General features: G+C 42.5%; 1 protein-coding gene across 2 annotated transcripts in view; it reads left to right on the top strand.

The window, feature by feature from the left end:
* OSBPL8 (oxysterol binding protein like 8) overlaps positions 1-22,499 on the top strand; it is a 135,660-nt gene that overhangs the window by 97,148 nt on the left and 16,013 nt on the right. For both annotated transcript variants that reach the window (XM_065406921.1, XM_065406929.1), the window contains 6 exons: positions 7,083-7,167; positions 10,146-10,317; positions 17,739-17,976; positions 19,474-19,658; positions 21,306-21,387; positions 22,068-22,166. In XM_065406921.1, coding sequence (XP_065262993.1) covers positions 7,083-7,167; positions 10,146-10,317; positions 17,739-17,976; positions 19,474-19,658; positions 21,306-21,387; positions 22,068-22,166 — 861 coding nt within the window. The remainder of the gene's footprint in view (positions 1-7,082; positions 7,168-10,145; positions 10,318-17,738; positions 17,977-19,473; positions 19,659-21,305; positions 21,388-22,067; positions 22,167-22,499) is intronic.

The following is a 22,499-nucleotide window of genomic DNA, read 5'->3' as shown; positions in this document are numbered from 1 at the left end:
CCACTGTGGTTTACACACGTGCATCAGGCACCCAAAGCCGGAGAATTTGCAAGTAATGTCCATTGGGTCTCACATGCACCCTGGCTCACCTCGTGCCTCCGTCCAAGGGGATAAAGGGTGGGGCAGACCGACTGTCTCTCCTGTTACTTCTCACCACCTCGTGGTCTGCGTTGGAACCTCCAGTGTCTGTAGCTTCAGCTTCGTCCTAAAAAATAAGAATTAGATTTAGCTTTGTAAATAGTTTTAACAATTTTTACAGTTTATGATAGAGTTTGCATCCCTTCCTCTAAACCCTCCTCAGTACTGCCTCTGGGGGCCACTGTCATGAGAATATTCTTAAACAAGAGATGGACTCCCTATTGGGGCGAGAAGCGATAGAACATGTCCCTCCTCAATACCAAGGGAGCAGGTTTTACTCGACTTACTTCCTGGTACCCTAAAAAAGGGTGGTTGGAGACAATCCTTGACCACTGCCATTTCGATCACATCATTTGCAAACTCAGATTTCACATGGTCACGTTGGCATCTATAATCCCATGTTTAAACCAATCTCAGCTTGGTTTAACATAGGCTTGTTGCATTTCCTCTCCACATTGAGGGGGAGGCAAACTGGATAATAAATTCATACTGGTCGGGGTTTTGACCAGGGCAGGATGCTACAGCTCTGGGGTCCTAGGCTGGGAAGCTGGTGGTTATTTTGGCTGTAGCCTCTCTTTTGTTGTTTTATGCAGTGGCTGGTCAGAGAGCCTGCATGTAACACTGGTCTACAATTTTTGAGAAGTCGTGCTTCAGAGATAAAATGTGCTATTTATTATGTATTTTGATGTGCTGAATTCAAATATGACAATTAAAACAACTGATTGGCTACTGTTTCTAAGATATTTAAGTTTTTACATTTTGTGTCTATGTATATTGTGTAGATAGTAGAGTTTTTTAATCATAAATTGTAAACCTAGGTCTTTTAATGTGTTTATGGTTGCTTTACATGATAATATTTCACCTGTCCTGTTTATGTAACACTTTAAAAATCAGCAAAAGGGTTATATAAATAAAATTTATTATGAAACAAAAGGCAAAAAACTATTCTGTACATAGTTTAGTCCTATTCAGTGTCTACTCGGCGCTTCTTGTCTTGTCTCTTGTATTCATTAAATGGAGCATCTCTTGTCACTGTCCAGCAATAGTCTGCAAGCATTGATGGGCTCCATTTGCCCTGATAGCGTTTCTCCATTGTTGCAATGTCCTGGTGAAATCGCTCGCCGTGCTCATCGCTCACTGCTCCGCAGTTCGGTGGAAAAAAATCTAGATGAGATTTCAAAAAATGTATCTTTAGTGACATGTTGCAACCAAGACTTTTGTATGCCTTGAGGAGGTTTTCCACCAACAACCTGTAGTTGTCTGCCTTGTTGTTTCCGAGAAAATGTATTGCCACTAACTGGAAGGCTTTCCATGCCGTCTTTTCCTTGCCACGCAGTGCATGGTCAAATGCATCATCTCGAAGAAGTTCACGAATCTGAGGACCAACAAAGACACCTTCCTTTATCTTAGCTTCACTTAACCTTGGAAATTTTCCACGGAGGTACTTGAAAGCTGCTTGTGTTTTGTCAATGGCCTTGACAAAGTTCTTCATCAGACCCAGCTTGATGTGTAAGGGTGGTAACAAAATCTTCCTTGATTCAACAAGTGGTAGATGCTGAACACTTTTCCTCCCAGGCTCCAATGACTGTCGGAGTGGCCAATCTTTCTTGATGTAGTGGGAATCTCTTGCACGACTATCCCATTCGCAGAGAAAACAGCAGTACTTTGTGTATCCAGTCTGCAGACCAAGCAAGAGAGCAACAACCTTCAAATCGCCACAAAGCTGCCACTGATGTTGGTCATAGTTTATGGACCTCAAAAGTTGTTTCATGTTGTCATAGGTTTCCTTCATATGGACTGCATGACCAACTGGAATTGATGGCAAAACATTGCCATTCTGCAGTAAAACAGCTTTAAGACTCATCTTCGATGAATCAATGAACAGTCTCCACTCATCTGGATCGTGAACGATGTTGAGGGCTGCCATCACACCATCGATGTTGTTGCAGGCTACAAGATCACCTTCCATGAAGAAGAATGGGACAAGATCCTTTTGACGGTCACGGAACATGGAAACCCTAACATCACTTGCCAGGAGATTCCACTGCTGTAGTCTGGAGCCCAACAGCTCTGCCTTACTCTTGGGTAGTTCCAAATCCCTGACAAGGTCATTCAGTTCACCTTGTGTTATGAGGTGTGGTTCAGAGGAGGAGGATGGGAGAAAATGTGGGTCCTGTGACATTGATGGTTCAGGACCAGAAGTTTCATCCTCTTCCTCTTCCTCGTCTGACTCAAGTGAGAATGATTCTGGTGCATGAGGAACTGGCAGTCCTTCTCCGTGGGGTACTGGGCGTATAGCTGATGGAATGTTTGGATAATGCACAGTCCACTTTTTCTTCTTTGACACACCTTTCCCAACTGGAGGCACCATGCAGAAGTAACAATTGCTGGTATGATCTGTTGGCTCTCTCCAAATCATTGGCACTGCAAAAGGCATAGATTTCCTTTTCCTGTTCAACCACTGGCGAAGATTTGTTGCACAAGTGTTGCAGCATATGTGTGGGGCCCACCTCTTGTCCTGATCTCCAATTTTGCAGCCAAAAGAAAGGTGATAGGCTTTCTTAACCATAGTGGTTATACTGCGCTTTTGTGATGCAAAAGTCACTTCACCACAAACATAGCAGAAGTTATCTGCACTGTTCACACAAGTACGAGGCATCTCTGCGCACTTTGGCTAAACAGAAATGTGTCCCTTTGCAAAATCAAACACTGACAAATAAGAGAGCATGACACTGTATGATTTCTAGAGCTGATATAGGGCAATTTGTTCAGCACAGTGATGTAAGCTTTGTTATGATTGCATCATCCATGACTTCTAGGAATAACATGATGCAATTCATATCATGTATGACGCAATACCAGCTTCAGATTGCATCATTCATTGTTTTGCCTAAAAAGCAAGTACTGTCCAAACCCAGCCATAGATTTATTCATAGATCCAGTCAAAGATGTATTTTAGTCATTTCTGGTTTAAATTGAGATCCCTTCCCTTTATAACTCACTTATCCTCCGCCATTCCCAAGTCAAGGGTCGTATATACTGACCCAATAGCATATCTTGAAAACTAGAGCCAATCAACAATTTTAAGCATCATTTTCGTTCTCAGTGACCCAGAATTAGTAACGTTTGACTACATTTATTTCAGAAGCATTTTGGCTGTAGAGCAGTGTAATTGCAGCTGGGTTTGTCCCTAGCTGTATGAATGCTGGAGGAAGTGTAGGACCAGGAGCAGCTCTGCAGCTTATCACAGCAGCACAGTGTGAAAAGGAGCCCAGGCTGTTGGGTCAGAGGGCTCAGTGGTACCCCAGTTCCAGGTGGCACCCTGGGGGGGAACTCCTCACATCTACTCCCAGGGTGATGCTCTGCTTCTTCCTTGGTCGGATCAGTTCAATTATGCCTTTCCTTTGCTACCGCTTCTACCATGAGTTTTATGCAAAATCTGGCAGGGCAGAGGTCATCCTGATCGCCCCTTACTGGCCCCGACAGTTCTAGTTTCCCCACCTCCTACACGTCATCCCGGCTACTAATCAACCTCCCAATGTTTCCTGAACTCCTGACCCAATGGAACAGCAAGATCAAGCACCCTGATTTGCGTCCGTTCCACCTCAGGGCTTGATATTTGGATGGGTATCATCGTTAGAATGTTCAGTTGGGGAGTGAACCTAACCCAGCCTTGAGAGACATTCTTTCTAATATTAGGAAGGATTCTATTAGAAGATGTTACTGCTGGGAGGATTTTGTGCCAAAAATTTAAAAATTCTGCATATTTTATTTGTCAAAATAATGTAATATAATCACATCAGTTTCAATTGTTTTACAAGCAACAACTATGGCATCATTTCAGAAGGTGCCTTTCCTTGATGTCTGCAAAGTGGCCACGTGAGGCTCTGATCATGCATTTGCAAGACATTATGCCCAGGTGCAGGACTCCTCTGCTGATACTTCCTTTGAGACTGCAGTCCTCCACTCAGCTCCACTGTCTACATCCTCACACCTTCCTCCTACTTCAGTAGTGCTTGTCAGTCACCCACGGTGGAATACAATAGGAACCATCACTCGAAGAAGAAGAGGAGGAAGTTACTGACCTGTAATGGAGGTTCTTAGAGATGCGTGGTCCCCCTCTGTATTTCATTACCGTCCCTCTTTCCTCTCTGTTTTGGATCTTCTCTGATTTTCAGGAGAGAAAGAACTGGAGAGATGGTTGGTCTGCCTCACCCTTTATGCCCTCGGATGGAGGCTCGAAGTGAGCCAGGACATATGCACGGATCAACTGACCTATTTTCAAATTCTCCAGCTCCGGGCGCATAGTGCACATGCATAACCCACAGCGGAATACAGATAGGGACTGTACATCTCTAAAAACCTCCATTACAGGCCACTAACTTCCTCTTCACTTGCTTTTGTTCAAAACTTCTTGTTTTTACATTTCCTCATCTAACTTACCAGTTTCCCATTAGATTCATTGGGGGAAGTCCATCCCCCAACACCCAAACAGGTTTTCTTATCAATTAGGCTGATTGACAGTAGATTTAACGTAGCCTCCAACCATGACTACAAACCTAATGCAAACCCCTTTACCTATCAGTTGTCTTAAAATTTCTCTAACTTATCTGTTTTTAGAGTGGGCGCTTGAGTGGTGTTTTCAATCTTTTATCCTCTAAGCACACTTGACAGAAATAGAAATATCTGTAGGAATAGCACTGTTTACAAATTCCAGATGTTTAAAACATTTCTTTAGAGTTTATTTAGGTCTGTCAAACAGTTAAAAAAATTAATTGTGATTAATCGCACTGTTAAACAATAATATAATACCATTTATTTAAATAGTTTCAGATATTTTCTACATTTTCAATATATTGATTTCAGTTACAAAACAGAATACGAAGTGTACAGTGCTCATTTTATATTTATTTTTTTATTACAAATATTTGCACTGTAAAAAACAAAAACAAAAATATTTTCCAATTCACCTCATAGAAGTATTGTAGTGCAATCTCTTTATTCTGGACGTTGAACTTACAAATATAGAATTATGTACAAAAAAATAACTGCCTTCAAAAATAAAACAATGTAAAACTTTAGAGCCTACAAGTCCACTCAGTCCTACTTCTTGTTCAGCTAATCGCTCAGACAAACAAGTTTGTTTACATTTGCAGGCGATAATGCTGCCTGCTTCTTGTTTACCATGTCACCTGAAAGTGAGAACAGGCGTTCGCATGGCATTGTTGTAGCCAGTGTTGCAAGATATTTATGTGCCAGATGCACTAAATATTCATATGTCCCTTCATGCTTCAACCATGCATCCATGCTGATAAGAGGTTCTGCTTGATAACATCCAAAGCAGCGTGGACCGACACGTGTTCATTTTCATCATCTGACTCAGATGCCACCAGAAGAAAGGTTGATTTTCTCTTTTGGTTGTTCAGGTTCTGTAGTTTCCACATCTGAGTGTTGCTCTTTTAAGACTTCTGAAAGCATGCTCTACACCTCATCCCTTTCAGATTTTGGAAGGCACTTCAGATTCTTAAACCTTGGGTCGAGTGACGTAGGTATCTTTAGAAATCTCACATTGGTACCTTTTGTGTTTTGTCAGATCTGCAGTGAAAGTGTTCTTAAAACAAACAACATGTGCTGGGTCATCATCTGAGACTGCTATAACATTAAATATATGGCAGAATGCGGATAAAACAGAGTAGGAGACATACAGTTCTCCCCCCAGGAGTTCAGTCATAAATTTAATTAATGCTTTTTTTTTTAACGAGCATCATCAGCATGGAAGCATGTCCTCTGGAATGGTGGCCAAAGCATGAAGGGGCATACAAATGTTTAGCATAACTGGCACGTAAATACCTTGCAATGCCGGCTACAAAAGTGCCATGCAAACTGTTCTCACTTTCAGGTGACCTTGTAAATAGGAAGCGGCCAGCATTATCTCTCATAAATGTAAACAAACTTGTTTGTCTTAGCAATTGGCTGGACAAGAAGTAGGACTGACTTGTAGGCTCTAAAGTTTTACATTGTTTTGTTTTTGAGTGTAGTTATGTAACAAAAAAATCTACATTTGTAAGTTGCACTTTCACGATAAAGTACTTGTATGAGGTGAACTGAAAAATACTCTTTCTTTTGTTTGCCATTTTTGCAGCGATTTTGCAATAAAAAATAATACAAAGTGAGCACTGTCAACTTTGTATACTGTGTTGTAATTGAAATCAATATATTTAAAAATGTAGAAAAACATCAAAAAATATTTAATAAATTTCAATTGGTATTCTATTGTTTAACAGTGCGATTAATCATGATTAATTTTCGTAGTCGTGATCGGGTTTTTTGAGTTAATCGCATGAGTTAACGGCGATTAATCGACAGCCCTAAATTTAATTTGAGATTTGTATCTGGAGCTTTGCATCGCTTCCTGTTCGGAGACAGAGTGGCACACTCTCCTGCTGATTCCTCTTGCAGAAGGCACTTGGAATCTACAGTAAGGGCGGTCATAGAAGTACCTAGGACAGATAGTATCCTTGTCACCTACTCATAAGTCCGTTTCTGTGAGGGGAGGAAGGTACCTGCACTGTAACCTGACTTAGGGGAGGAGGCAAGGAAACAAGGTAAAAGAGCACGGGGTGCTGCTGATAGGCCAGGTCATAGAAGTTATTTGCCACAGCCAACTAAAGCCTCCAGATTAATTTTAAAAAATAAATTGGAATAAACTGAAGACCTTTCTCTTAAGTATGGTTCTCAACTCAACCCCACTTTAAGATAAGTGTCTGAAGAGGAAAATCCAATGAAAGGAGGCAACTCATCTACAGAACCATATCTTCATTAGTTGTTGCTGTGAGTGACAGTAGAGCTTCCTGCATTGTAATCAGCATGTTACTACAGCAAATAAGCCATGAAACAGCTGATTCAAAATAATGTCTAAGGGTGTTGTATTCATATATTTCTAGGGTCCTAAAGGTGAAGCGGTTGGTTCTATAACTCAGCCGTTACCCGGCAGTTATTTGATCATCCGAGCAGCTTCAGAATCAGATGGTAAGTAAATTTCTTGTTTAGTTTTTATTTTTCATTTTTAAAGTGCTTGCTTATTAGAGATTCAAATTATTCCATTTCTCTTGTACAGTGTGTAACAGCATCATATTTGCAGATCCGTAGTTCAATTGAACGTGCTCTTTTTATTAACCCAATATATTAGATAGCTATAATGCAAGCATTTTTATTTCATATCATGAAGTAACTTTGCAAAGTTTTAGTAGTTATAAATTTTGACTTCTTTGAACTAAACATTTGAGCCTACTTAAAAGAGACTAACAAACACTGCCTTGTAGAAGAGATGTTAGTCCACAATAAATGCCAAATATCTTGGAAGATGCTAAATTAGAAAGAATTTCAAAAGACTATTGTGTAACTTTGGTGAGTAGCTGCTATTCAACTGCACTAGTTAATTAACTTAGCACTGCAATATACATTTTATATAGGTCTTATTGTTGAAAGAGTTATGGCCAACTTAAAATCTAGTAAATTTCAAGAAATGAATGAAAAGTAATTTCATGACCTAGTTGTCCTAAGTTCGCTTTCAATTTATTTAGTTTTATAATCAATTTCTTATTTTTCAAAATGCTTTTTGCTCCCCTATTGCTGTTGAAAGACCCCAGAAAATTGACCAAACATGGGAAATAGTAAAGATGGTTAAACATAAAGTATTACAGTGGAAAAAAACAGTTTTTTCTGTGATCTTTCAACTATAATCTTGGGTCTAGTCTATTAGAGTTCTTTGGGTGTATCAACAAAACAGGGACAGAAAACGGAGGAGGAATAAATGGTCAGTTTTCAAGATGGCAAAAAGTTAATGGCTGGGTGCCCCAAGGTTCTGTTCTAGGACTGGTTGGTGTTTGATCCCTTTTTCAGAGCATTACTAAATTGAAGGGCAAATTTTGCATATGACAGAATTATTTATGTTAGCCAAAACTAGAGAAGGCTGTAGGGAACAGCAGAGAGATCTAATAAAGTTAGGTGACAAAGCACAATAGCAGATAAAGGTCACTGTTGTGAATGGAGAAATGGTACATTGGCAAGAATAATTTGAATTAATCAAACATTAGCTGGGGTCTGAATTAATTAGTCAGGGGGAAAAGGTTGGTGTTCTTGTGGACCACTTGGTGAAAACGTTTCCTCGGTTTAATTGTAAAGTTAAAATGTAAGTATGTATAAAGAATGGAATGTCTGAATTGGACATTTGCTGATGTGTTTTTGTAAGCAGGTGCTTTTAAGACTGAAGTTTTATGTATTCGCAGTAAGGAACAAAAATATTGCAAACAGGGAAGGAGAATTCAGTACAGTTGACACTCCATGCTTGAAAGTTGAGTTGACAGGCAAAGAAGGGAGGTGGCAGTCTGCCTCTATGAGGGAAAAGGCATATTTGCTGTGGCTTCTTCTGTTATAACTAAGGTTAAGATTTTGTCTCGGTTACTTTTTGTTTATTAAAAATTCACGGAAGCCCATGACCTGTCCGTGACTCTTACTAAAAATAACTGTCAAAAAGGGGAGTGGGGGGTCCATCGCCTGTTGAAATGGATCTTTAATGGCCCAGGGCTGGGCAGATTGTTACCAGTACCAGTGAAAATTCAGGTTCAGTTTGCTCAATGCACAGCAACTTATTTGAGAGAGAATCACACAAGCAGTAAAAGGTTATGTAATACATCCTCCTAATAAGCTTCAATTCCCCAAGCATAAACCCTCAGTAACTATCTTGGCCCTACACAGTATCCTGACAGGCAAACAAAGCAGGTATAGCTACCAGTCCTAGATAGAGACTTCTTTTCTTTTCTTCTCTTCTCTTTTCAAGTACTTGGTTATTCTGAGGCCCTCTGGTTCAAAAGTCCCTCGCAGGGTGTTGGCTACCCCTAAGACCCTCTGTCTTACAGCATCACAGACCTCTTCAGATGTTAATTGGAGAGCTAACTAACGAACTAACTCTGCATGTATGGTATCCTTAACATTTATACCCCTTGCTCTCAAAGGAGTCACGTCCCAGAAATATGCCCTGTGGGCGTTTCATTACTGGTTTTTCTAAATAATATTTTAAAACGGACTGCAAAATAGACAGAGACCAAAGATCAGTTGACATTTACCCTCTCATCAATCATTCACTTGAGCTCTTAGTGTGGTGCCATCCTAAAGGGTCATTTTGACCCTGGTCATTCAATACCAAGCTCACTGATAGCATGTCTTCTGCGTTTTCTTTACTTTTGTGAGCTGGCCATCGGCTGACATGACCAGAGTTCCAAGCTGAAACACACACAGATAGAGTCTCTGATTAACAATTCAAGTGCAATTTCAGCGGACTCAGTAAATTTCCATACAAACGGTCTGATGTTGAGAGCCCTGCTCCCAGAATCCTCTAGCCAATTCAAACATACCAAGCCATACCAAACTCATGTTCACCACATTCATTCATATCAGTCACAGTAATTCACAATACAAATTTGGCACCATCCCAACATTACCCATCGCTGCTGTCGCTCGCGGCGGCTGGGAGCTCTAGAGTCTCCACCACCCCACAGAGGCTCGGAGCTCCGGGGCTGGTGGCTTGGACCTGCGGGGGCTCCCGCCGCGGCTCGGAGCTCTGGGGTTGGCAGCTGAGAGCTCTGGGGCCCCCGCTGGCTGACAGCTCTGGCCCCGGGGCTGAAGCAGAAAATGTCACAGAGGTCTCTGGAAGTCATGGATTCCGTGACCTCTGTGACATAATCGTAGCCTTAGTTATAATGTTCTGGTCTATGATCTTGCCAGTCCTACCCTGGAGTCCCTTTCACATCTAGACAGGGAGTAAGTTATTTTTATATTTTAGGTCTGGAATGATATTAAAATCCAAGTCACCTAATGTCTGTGGACTAAGTGCATTTATTATTCTAGTATGTGCCTTTCAAAGGTAAGGTATGGGGGGGGTCCTAAATAACTCCTCATTGTGAAGTGAACAATATCAAATTCCATTACTAACAAGCATCTATCTTTAGGCAGGTGTTGGATGGATGCTTTGGAACTGGCTTTGAAATGTTCCGGTCTGCTTAAACGTACGATGATTAGAGAAGGTAAAGAGCATGACTTGAACTCTTCAGCAGAGAGCACACATGTTTCTCTCTATGGCTTATTGCGTGCTAACAACTTACACAGTGCAGAAAGCTTTCCGTAAGTAATCGAGCCCTTAATTTTATTCTTATAAGAAAGTTACTAAAACTGGTGTAAAATTCTTAAATTGTTAAGGCAGATCTTTGAATTTGAAATGATAATATCAAAGTGGAAACCTTCTTAAGATTGGAATTCCTTTTGCCTCCTAATGCCCCTTAAAGAGCTTAATTGTGTATTTTTTTTAAAACTTAACATTTAAACCGTGCAGATGTGGGTTCTTTACTTGATGCTCTTCAAGTAGCTCTGCTTATTCTCACTTACGAGTACTGTGTCTCCTTATGGTGCCTTGTGGTAGAACCATCTTCTAGCAGTATTAGCTAGGGAACTCTTGTGCCTCCCCCTCACCCCCCCCCAATGTCACACCGCGCCAAAGGCAAGGCTATACAGAGGGCGGAACACCCTCACCACCTCAGTTCCTTCCAACCACATGCCACAAACATATGTGAACCTCTCCGGTCTGTTCAGAGCTGGGTTTTTTTCTTCTTAGATAGTTACTGTTAGCTGTTGATTTAGTTGGTGATTCTTTTTCTGTTCTGTGATATGGCGGAAGTGAAGAAGCTGGGTTTTAAGAGGTGCGTTTCCTGCCCAGCTATCTTCCCGGTACACAACGACCATGTGCACTGCCTCAAGTGCTTGGGAGAAAGACATTTGCCTTTTGATTGTTTGATTTGTAGGACCTTTACTCCCAGAGCCCACAAGGACCGGGAGACTCACCTGCAGCGCCTACTATGGAAAGAAGCTCTCAAGGCCAGACCCTCTGGTTCTGAGCAATCCTCCAATCCAAGGTTGCAAAGGCCAGTCTCTGCCTCTGTTGTTCCCCCCAACAAAGGACCGAAGGGTTCCAAGAGGCTGCATCCCGAGTTGGGACCGGACCCAATCCCTGTGGCTTCCTCAGTTAAGATTCTGAGGTGACACATGGCCAAACTGAGGGCCATGTGATCGGATACCACTGCCCAGTTCCAGAAGAGAGGCCAAGACAGTTGATCCACCCTCATTGGTGCCATACTTTGTGCCTCACAGCTTTCTGATCCTGAAGGAACTCAGGTGGTGGTACGGCTAGGATCAGCTTCAAAGTCCACTTACAGATGTAGGAAGATGGAGTCCATTGGTGTGCCAGAACCAGGGTAGCTAGTGCCTTTGGTGCTGTCAGTAATGACACTGAAGAGAGAGGGGCATAAGGACAAAGTGGCCACGGTGAGCAGTTCTGGTTCCTGGCACAGGCATCAGAGCTGTCAGATCCATCTGATTCAGACCAGGGCACTACGGCTCCGAAACGCAGACTTGTTCAGCCTTTTGCGTCAGAAGCAAGGGAGATGGACTTACATATAACACTGGATTTGATATTGTCTCAATCTTCAAATCTGTAGTTTGGTTCCCATTTTGGCTCCCATTTTGGTTCCAGCTACATCCTCAGTTCCAGAGAGTTCAATCATTATGGCAGTCTAGGTTCACCTTTTGATGCCGCTGCACATGTCTGATCCAAGAGTGAAATGCAAGATCTCTAAGAGGAGGCATGTTTCCCCAACTCGAAGATCATCATCTTTGCCCCTGTCAGGAAGAGGAGGCTAGAGGGCATCAAGGTCCCTTTCACAGATTCTCTTATGCTCCCTCCTTCTAAGACCCCTACAGGATCTCCCCCAAAAGCTGGCTCCTTATATCTTCTGCCAGATCTGTAGTTGTCCCTGGTTCACTCTATTTCAAATCTAGAGTTTTATCAAGAAGAAGATAGAGGAAGAATGCAGAGACTGGCAGAGTTTTTACAAAATGTGTCTCTCTCTGGTGGGAGTTCATCTGAGGAATCAGGGTATTTTTGTTAACCCTTGTTTAGATGACTGGCTACTGAAGGCTTCTGTGAATGAAGATCTGTTAAACAGTCTTCATGACCAAGCTCTTTTCAGATTTAGGGCTCTTTCTTCACCCAAAGTCGATCTTCTGCCCTTCACAAAGGATCCCTTTTATAGGCTCTATACTAGACTCCATAGAGCGGAGAGCTTTTCTCCCGAGTATAGATTTATCAAAACAAGCCAGTATTTGTTAAAGATCCAGAGAGTAAAGTTTTTCAGGGGTCTTATGGTAGCCACTACTATGTGACGCTGTTTGCCTGTTTGAGAATGAGATCTATGCAGCAGGAGATGCCTTGGTCTACAGACCAAGTTGAAACAGTCTTCAGTTGTTGGTACCCATGCTTTAGAGGATGATAGTGTCCCTAGACTGGTGGTCAGTCAGAACAAATGTGCTCAGGGCTGTATGGGTCCAACCTGGATAGTGACTTCAGACGCATCAACCAAGGGCTGGGGAATCTTTGTTTCTGAGTGTTAACTTTATTGGAGCTACTTTTAAGTAGTGAAAAAGCTTATATTGACAACCAAGAATACATCCATTATCAATCAGTGTGTTAATTCCTTCCTGGAGTTAGTCTAAAAATATTGCCTTTTGAGATCTCTTTGGTATCTGATCTTCTTGCTTGCTTCCTTTTCTATGTGCCATGTTTTTAAAATGTATTTTAGTCTCTTTTTTAATCTTGTAAGACATGCATAAATTCCATCCTCAAAAGTGTATCCTGTAGAATGTAGCACACAGGTACTCTTCATTTGTAAATAAGTAATGCTTGTCTTTTGACAACAATTTCTATTTTTAAAACATTTGTTTCCAGTTTAGAGCATTACAGTTTTAATATTATCTGCTGATCCAAAGTAAACACATTGAAGACTCATTTAAGCACATTTCTAACATCTCCCTCTTAGTGCCTTTTGGCTCCTGCTCAGTGTGATGTCCCAGCTTGCACTCTACTAGTGACATCACACCCAAAATAGGAGGATATTGGTAACTCAAGTTTGAGTTTGGTTTCCAAATAATCTTCAGTGGTGGGTTTATCAGAACGGATGCTGGGGTGCTATGACACACTGAGAGGAAGCAGTGATAACAGAAGGGTATTTGTCTTCACCTGAATAAAAAGGTATGTGTTGGAAATGTACTCAAACTCCCCTTTTCTACAAGTCCACATGGTACATGCTAATCCCCATTTTGGGTACAACTCCTAACTGCAGATACAGGAGAAAAATCTCAGCATTATGACTTCTTCCCCTACGTGATGGTTGCATTCATATTTACAGCAAAGAGAGTTCCTCTGCTACGTGAACGAGCTTTTGCATACTTGATACTTTTGTTCAGAGAATCTTCACCTGATGCTTTTATTTTCTGACAGGATTTGTTTACTATCATGTGCATGTATCAGTTTTTTTGCCCTTGGGCATTTCCAGACTTTCCAGTGTTTGAATTTATTTAAGTTTAACCCTGTATTTCTTGGCTTTCTATTGCTTGTTTTTTTGTTTAACTACAATATCCCTCGCGGGGGCGAGGGATAGCTCAGTGGTTTGAGCATTGGCCTGCTAAACCCACGGTTGTGAGTTCAATCCTTGAAGGGGCCATTTAGGGATCTGGGGCAAAATCAGTACTTGGTCCTGCTAGTGAAGGCAGGGGGCTGGACTCGATGACCTTTCAAGGTCCCTTCCAGTTCTAGGAGGTAGGATATCTCCAAAATATTCTTGTAAGGTTTTTAACCCTTACGTTAATGATGTACTTTCAACCCTACTGTGGCTTAGTGAAGATTTTTGTCTGGGCATTTTCTCAAGGTTTTAAAACTTTGAAATATTTAACATGCATAGGGACCCTAGACTAAATGAGCTGAGAGCCCTATAGGGCACTGGGAACCAAGGAACTCTGTGGAGTTTAAGACTTGCAAGTGACCCTGGATTGTCAGCTTCTTCATACACCCCAGTCTTCCTCACTCCACAAGTGGCACATGGTAATGGTGTTTATGGAAATCATGGATTCTTCAAGTGCGAGCTCATGTCGATTCCATTTTAGGTGTGCGTGTGCCCACCTGCGCGGCCGTCAGAGATTTTTGCCTTAGCAGTATCCGTAGGGTCGGCTGTGGCACCCTCTTGAGTGCCGCACCCAGGCATTGGTATATTAGGCACCGCCAGCCCTATGCCCTCTCAGTTACTTCTTACCGCCCGTAGTGATTAGTCGGAGCTCCTTTCCTTGCATGGCAAGGGCTAGCATTTTCGTTCCTTCTGACTTCAAGCCTTAGGGCTTTGTAAATAGTTTGTTTATAGTAGTTAGTGTTAAGTAGTTGTTAAGTGTAGTTCGAAGTTAGAGTTCCAGTGGGGACTTCGCCCCAGGCGGGGCATGCCCCAGTCTCCAGGATTTAAGCCCTGCACAGATTGTAACAGGCCTGTGCCTGTAAGTGATCCCCATAGCAGCTGCCTCAAGTACTTGGGAGAATCACATGTGAAGGACAAGTGTCGTATTTGTAAAAAATTTTGACACAGGACTCCAAAGGAGTGAGAGATTCGTTTGCGGGCTCTCCTTATGGAGGCTGCTCTTCGTCTGGCTTCTGAGCTGTCCCGCCAAGACTTGCCGAGTACCTTGGCCTCAGTGTGCAGCGCACCCCCGGCACTGGACTCCACCCGGCACTGCTCTCTGCCGGTGCCCCAAAAGAAAACAAGGAAGCACGACTCCCCAGCGCCGGGCAAGAAGGGCCATGGGTTATTGGGCAAAGGACCCAGTTCAGGCTACCCGGCCACTCCAGAGCCATCTGTATGTGCCTCCCCAGTTGGGGCCCTTAGCTCCCTGAAGGGTCCACCACGGACTCCCAGGAGCTGTAAGGGACCCAAACTCCTGACGGCATCAACGCCTTCCCAGAAGTTCCCCCAGTGCCAAGAGAGTAGAGGCCTCCGCCTGCGCCGCCGGCACCGTACGTGCTGGAGGAAACAGCAAAGGCTCCCTTCAAGGGCAAGCCAGCTGCTAAGACCCCTCAGGGGCAGTGGAGTGCCACACGATTCCTCCGAGATACGGCAGGTCTCCCCACCTCCCCGCCTCAGATCTCCGAACTTGCAGTCCAGATCCTCTGGGGCTCACCCTCAGGCACCGCGATCACGGTCCCCGCTGTCTCGACGCGGATAACCTAGGGGAAGATGCTGGTCTCCATACTGCCAGCACCAGTTGTCCTCTTGGCGCAGATCTCGGTCGTCTGTCCCGTGGGAGCGCTCCCCGTCTTGACCATGGTCCCCCCCCAGCACTGGTCCCCTCGATACCGGCACTGATCCTCTTACTCCGGGCAATGGTCTCCGGTAGTGACGGTCAGTGGGCAGATGCAGGCGTCGACGGCCCCACCGTAGTCACTGGAAGGGGATTCTTCTGGCACGGAAGGGCAGGTCAGCCCCTCGTCCAGACTCCACCGGTGCAATTGGGCACCCAAGGCTATTTGGACATGGATAGCGCCACCTTGGCCACACGGCCAGTGGCCAGCACAGTGGCCTTATTGGAGCGCGTGGGGCATGCCGGTCATGACAATGACCCCTTCGCACTGCTCATCTGCCACTGCCTCAGAGCAACAGTTGGCCATACCGACGGCACTGGGCTCGGTGCATGGGTCACGCTCAGAGGTCGGGTAGAGGACACTGCACCCACCCCTAAACCTTTCTGCCCCCATGGGGGATGATGCTCCAGAGCCTCCTCAGTCTTCATTTTCATCCCAGGACGAGGTGGTCGCGAGATCCTTGAGGTCCAGACCACTGGACAACTTTAAAGAACACCAGGCTCTGCTTCGACAGGTGGCCGAGAACTCAGGCCTAGAGGTGGAGGAGATGGTTGGGCAGGCAGACACCTTGTTTAACATCCTCTCAGCCTCTACCCCTGCCCATGTTGCACTACCAGTGCATGACGGAGTCCTCAAAATTTCCAAGCCCTCTGGCAAACCCCATCATCCAGTCCTCCCACCTCCAAAAGGGCCAAAAAGAAGTACTTTGTCCCAGCCTTTGAGTACCTTTATATCCACCCACCTCCGCAACTCCCAAAAATAAAGAGGCCAAGGGACTGGACCTTTTGGGGAGGAAAATTTATTCGACTGCCAGCCTGGAATTCCGGGTGGCGAACCATCAGGCCCTGTTGAGCAGATATAGTTGTAACTGATGGGACTCCCTCCATAAATTCAAGGAATCCCTTCCGTGGGGTTTGGCCCAAGAATTCGGCACCCTGGTAGAGGAGGGCACTGCGGTGGTTAGGTGCTCCTTCCAAATGGCGTGGAACGCGATGGACTCGGCAGCTAGGGTGGTTGCAGTGGTTATGAGGCACAGCTCCTGGCTTCAAACCTCCGGCCTCTCCCAAGAGATGCAGACCTCCAATTGGATTGGAACGATTTCTTTTCAGAACAGATGGATGCGAGGCTGCATGGGATAAAGAACACTTGGGCCAGCCTTCACTTGCTGGGCATGCATACGCAGTAGTCTGCACAGAAGCAGTTCTAGCTACCCCTGCCACCAAGGCCTTAGCAGCCTCGTCAGGGGTCTGCAAGGAGAAGGGATAGGAACATAAGTTTCAGTCGCCACCACCCTTCCTCCTTCCACTCACCTGCGCGGTCCGGCTTGGCAAAGCATCCCGGGGGCCAGAAGCAGGATGTTAGAATTCAGCCATCTACTCCAGGACATGTGTGCATGAGGATTCTACTCCCTTACCTTCCTTTTGTGGGAGGATTGTGTTGTTGCTCATCTCCCCAGTGCAGGATGCTGAACATTATGCCATTATATGCAGGGGAGTGGGTGAAGACCTGCATCTGGAGAAATACAGTGCAGTTGCCTCTGAGGGGACCCCTTGAGACTAGGGTGAAGCTGGGGGGAGGAGGAGGAGGCCTGTTGCGTCAATCCTTGGTTCATGGCCCAATCCGGGGTGTGTGTGTGTGTGTGGATTATCAAATAAGCCCGTGAGAACTCTTGGAACAAGTACTGTCCTCACTCTACTGGCTCCTTTCAACCAATATATATGATCTGCTTCCAGCTGGACACTCAGCTATTACCCAGAGAAACATTAGTGAGATGGTATTTCATAGAATTTTGCAAAAATCTTCCCTTGGCCTTTCTTTTAAAGTTATGCAGTAGCTACTACCAACACTTGACACTTTTGAAATGCAGTTATCTCAGCTATGTAAGCTAACTGGACCATAGATCTACCTGTATATGTATGTATGTATCATACAAATATAAACAGCTTTTAAAACCCACTAAAAGTAGCTAGGTCACTGTTAGGCAATCAATCATACATATTGTTTATACACAAAATAGTGAGGGTTGTAAGGTAAAACCTGTCTGAGGACGAAATTGTTGTAGGGTTGGTAATGAGCTTCATAGTTCAAAACAAAAGCAAACTAAACAGATTGCTATAAAAGTTTCAAGGAAGGCTGTTCCTTGTGATCCTTTCTTACTGCAGTGCTATCAATTTGACATGGCTATCAGGTATTGGTAATGACACTAATGTCCTGCATTAGGTAAGTTCCTGGTTTGAGGATGTTATTCATAGTGGTGGACAATTTGAAGGAGAGGGACAATCACAACATTTTAGATTTATTTTTTGTTTATTTGTAGATTAAATGATAGTGAAATTGAAAGGCATCACTTTAAAGATCAAGATGTGTACTCAGACAAATCTGATAAGGAAAATGATCATGATCATGATGAGTCTGATAATGATGGCCTGGGGAAAAGTGAAGAAAGTGACACTGACACATCAGAGCGACAGGATGACTCTTACGTTGATCCAGAACCTGTTGATCTTATCAGGGAAACTACCTATATGGAACAGATTCATGAAGAACTTGGAGAGGTAAATAATGTACTCTTAGTAGTATTTACCTTATTTCCAGATAGCAAATTGACTTAAGAGTTTTTGAAGTCAAATTGAATGTCATTGGAAAGTTGCCTTGCAGTGTTGGATTTAGTAGTTTAAGGAGACTTGTGAAAGTGTGACTGCTCCCCCTCATGCCCCTCTATTTAACAGATTCCTGTTCACCACTAGTCATGTGGCTGAGCAAGGGACTTTGGAATACTCCCCAAACTTAAGGGACTGATTTTACACAGAAATTGCCTCCTGCAGCAGAAGTGGAGTCCAGCTGCTTGTCCTTTCATTATTAGTGATTGGTTTACATTAGCTTGGTTTCAAGGCTCTCTCCTCAAGGAAAAGGGCAAGAAACTTAGTTATTAAATGAAGTAAAGAGGTTTCTTTACCTTCTAGTTTCCCCCTTAATCAGAGAGGCCAGTAGCCACAAGATTTGCAGGGCTCAGAGGTTGCTTTTGTTGCCTTCTGTCATTTAACAAATTTAAGTTGATCTGACTCTGACATAGCTTCTGCATGGCAAAGCTCCACCTGCCTTTGAGGTCCTGAGCATTTGTGTGATTAAAAAGTAGCAGTCACCATAAAAAAATCACCAGTGCTATTTGAAATAGTAACACTCTGAATCTGACTTGTTTGAGCCTCCCTCTTGTGGCTTTTCACTGCTAGAGACTTTTTTTTTTTTTAATAGCAGCAGCAGCAGCAGGGAATGAATAAGATGTTAGATGATGATAATTTCTAGCCTACGTTAATGCTGCTGTTACCGATTTCTGCTCCAAAGATATTTGAACTTTTTTTAGACAAAACCCACTACTAGTTTTTTTTGTTTGTTTGTTTTTAAATTGGAAATAAGGTAGCTTCTTCTAAAATCCTGGTTTCATTTCCTGAAACTCTCTGGAAAGGAGAAAAATCTCCCTTTTCTTCTCCTAGTCTAGCAGAGTGTCAGCTGGAGATGTGTAGATGGGAGAGAGAGCGTCCTCTTGCTGCTGCTAGAGGGAGGGAGGCATATGGAAGAGTGCTGGACATATCAAAGGGTGGAGGTGGAGGTGAAATGGCAGATTCTTCATCAGCATTCAAAATGTGAAATTGATTAATGTAACCAATGGCCCCTGGCTGGTGCATTCACTGCATGTGAGAGAAAAGGGAAACACATAGTTGATGGCTGGGAAAGGAACAGGCTTCTGACCATGGTCCCATCTAGAGGGCTCTCTTGATATAAAATGTCATAATTATTGGGGCAAACCCAATTCCTAAAAAATAAATACTAGATAGCATATCTGATATGCTGTGTTAATCAGGTAGCATATATTAAACTTTTCAGAATGCCTCTAACAGGGCTAGTTCCCATACTCCTGCAGGTAGTTGGTTAGCCACCATGTATCCTAAACCTAACTTATTGTTTGTCCTAAATGTGTGTAGTTTTTTTTCATAGGATATGTTGAACTGTTACTGTGTTTCTAGTTTTTCATCAACATTTTTTCCTGGTGGAAGGCAGGGGAGGCTTGTCAAACAGAAACAGTGTCAGAGGAGAACAAAAGCCTGATCTGGATGCTGTTGAAACAAGTCCGTCCAGGAATGGACCTCTCCAAGGTTGTACTGCCTACGTTTATCTTGGAACCTCGTTCTTTCTTGGACAAACTCTCTGATTACTACTATCATGCAGACTTCTTGTCTGAGTGAGTTAATTCTTTTCACTTTAAAAATAAATTTTATTAAATAGTGAAATGGCTTTGCAAGGTTTTCTATCCATCCCGGTTAAACTGAAGCAGAGAATGCTGAATGTCTGAATGCTCATCTAACAATGTATTAAACACCATGTTGTGGGATTTCCTTGGCTTATTCCTAAAGCTTATAAAGTATATCTCAAAGGCACAGTATCCTGGTCAGAAATTGATAACTCTGACAGACAAATGTGCTTGTTAGTGCTACTAGAAACAGAGGATAGGAACCTTTGGAAACATCTGTTTTCCTATGCTATAAGAAGTTAAGAGCTAGTTAGTGAAGGCAAAGGAAATTAAATATCCTAACTATCTACAAAACAATACCATTTAAGTAGTCCAATTAACGTGTTTTGTTAGCTATATGAGGGCCTAGATCAGTGGTTCTCAACCTATTTACCATTGCGGGCCGCATCCAATACTACCTGTATGGCCCTGAGGATGTCACATGGGCCGCAGCTCTGTGCTGATTGGGCCACAAGCGGCCCGTGGACCGCAGGTTGAGAACCACTGGCCTAGATGAATTCACTGGAGTTATCTGAGAACCAAAAGGAATAAGAAGGACCTAAAATGGAATGCTTCACTTCAACTTGGAGTTCTGTGAATTTCTAAAGCAGTCTTCCCAGATTGGAGTACTGAATGGATAAGATTTTGCGGTGCATGGGCCTAAGTACTATATCTTTGAAATGGCCATGCTGCCCAGAATTGGACATAATTGGCTTTGCAAAAGAAATAGTTTCCCCCATGACCTTTGGCTTTTAAGTGGAGAAAACACACAATTCTCTCAAGAGCCAACAGTTCTCCAGTCTGTTCTCAAGACTAGATTTTCTTGTTACTTTATTGTTTTGACAAACATTTAATAATAAATACAAAAAGGGCTCTACTTCACCCTAGAAATGTTTTCACCCCTCAGCTCACAGTTCTAAAATGGGGATTACATCACATGGATCAATATCTGGATCAACATCTGTCTACAGAATTAAACTATATTAGAAAGGAACAAAAGTCCATAAAGGAAAACAAAATATTTAGTTGAATTTCAAGAATCAAACCAAGCTTTTTGATCATAAAATGTGCATCTTCTTGTATTCAAGAAGCTTATTGGGACTCAGTATTGATAACTTTCTCCTTGGACCTCACTAGTCTGACTAGCAGCAGTATCTCCCCATCTATAGTAGGAAAAGTTTCCAGTGAGATATTTGGGAAGCAGTCTCTTGGTAATACTGTCAAATCTTGAAGAAGCATGACTTTTTTTTTTTTTTTTTTTTTTTTTTTTAATTTGGCAGCTTCTTGGTCAACTGTATGCCAAAAGACATTCTTGACCCTTATTCTGAGTACTTTCTAACTATGTCCATTCAGTTACCAGTGGATGTGATAAAATTATTTGATACATATATACTTAAAATATAGGCGTGACTTTAAATTTCCCATGTGTACTAATTCAAAAACGTGTTACAAGATCTATTTTCTGGTCAATAGATAATAAATTATAATACATATCAATGTAAATTGTAATATGCTGATAGTAGATAATAATGATAGAAGATCTATGATGTGTCTATTTCAATTTTATCTTTAATCCAGTAACTCTGTCATATGTTATAGGGCTGCTCTTGAAGAGAATGCTTACAATCGTATGAAGAAAGTAGTGAAATGGTATTTGTCAGGATTCTACAAAAAGCCAAAGGTAACCTTTTGCATCTTCCTCTGCTATTAAAGGATGATCTTAATGTTTAGTTATTTTAAAAGTAATATAGACAAATATGAAGCTGTCTCTTATATTTGGACTCAAACCATGGTTGAAATGGACTGCACTTAATGCACATTTTTGGCAATGAATGTTGCAATATGCATTTTCAGCTAAATTGGGCAGTTCCTATATTCTTGATAGTCATGCTCTCAGTGAGGAACATCAATCTCAGTAGGAAATTACGACCAGGATTAGATAGCAACATTTTTAGTATTTTATACTTGGCCCCTACTTGCTTCTTAACACTTCTTCTTTCTAGCAGTGCTGATGGGAGGGGTATTGAATGACACACAGCTTGCCTCTGCTTAATTTCAGACAGATGGAGATGAGTGATTAAACCAGTTTTCCCACAATAGCCCAACTGCTCTATCCCCCATCATAAAATGTACACAGAATGAGAAAGGATCTCTGAAGTACTAATGAGTACCTGTTTCTATTCTTTGTCCCCCAGAATTCATGGGGTTATCTTCAAAGTTGGACTCTCTCATAGAGTATATTCTAGTGTCCTCTGCTCTTTTTTCCTTTACATTTGATAGTGCTAATTCCATTTTCTGTAAACTGTTTTGCATTTTCTGTGATTGTATTGTCTGATTGAAATCTCCAATGTTTCTGTTCAGGGACTAAAGAAACCATACAATCCTATACTTGGTGAGACTTTCCGCTGCATGTGGATTCATCCCAGGACAAACAGCAAGACTTTCTATATTGCTGAACAGGTATTGGCAAAATAGGTTTTGCTATTAATCTGACTTTTTAATATATGCCATCAGTTAGTTAGTTTTTTTGCTTTGCTTTGTAGAACAGATAAAATAACGATATTCTGTGTAGTCATAGTGACCCCAATTTGGCAAGGTACTTAACATTTTTGCGTAATATATGAGTAGTCCCAGGGCTCCTTAATACTGGCTCAGTATCTTGCTGAATCAGTATTTAAGAAATGATTTGATGTCTTTGTTTGAATGCCTATTTGCTTAGGGGAATGGCTGCTACATGAATTACTAAGTGTCTGAACACTACATCAAGAGCAGATGCTGATTTTGGGAGTGGAG

This window comes from Emys orbicularis, chromosome 1 (assembly GCF_028017835.1).
Source record: "Emys orbicularis isolate rEmyOrb1 chromosome 1, rEmyOrb1.hap1, whole genome shotgun sequence".
Lineage (NCBI taxonomy): Eukaryota > Metazoa > Chordata > Testudines > Emydidae > Emys > Emys orbicularis.
Note: the sequence above shows the minus strand (reverse complement) of the source record. Positions and strands in the feature narration are given on the sequence as shown.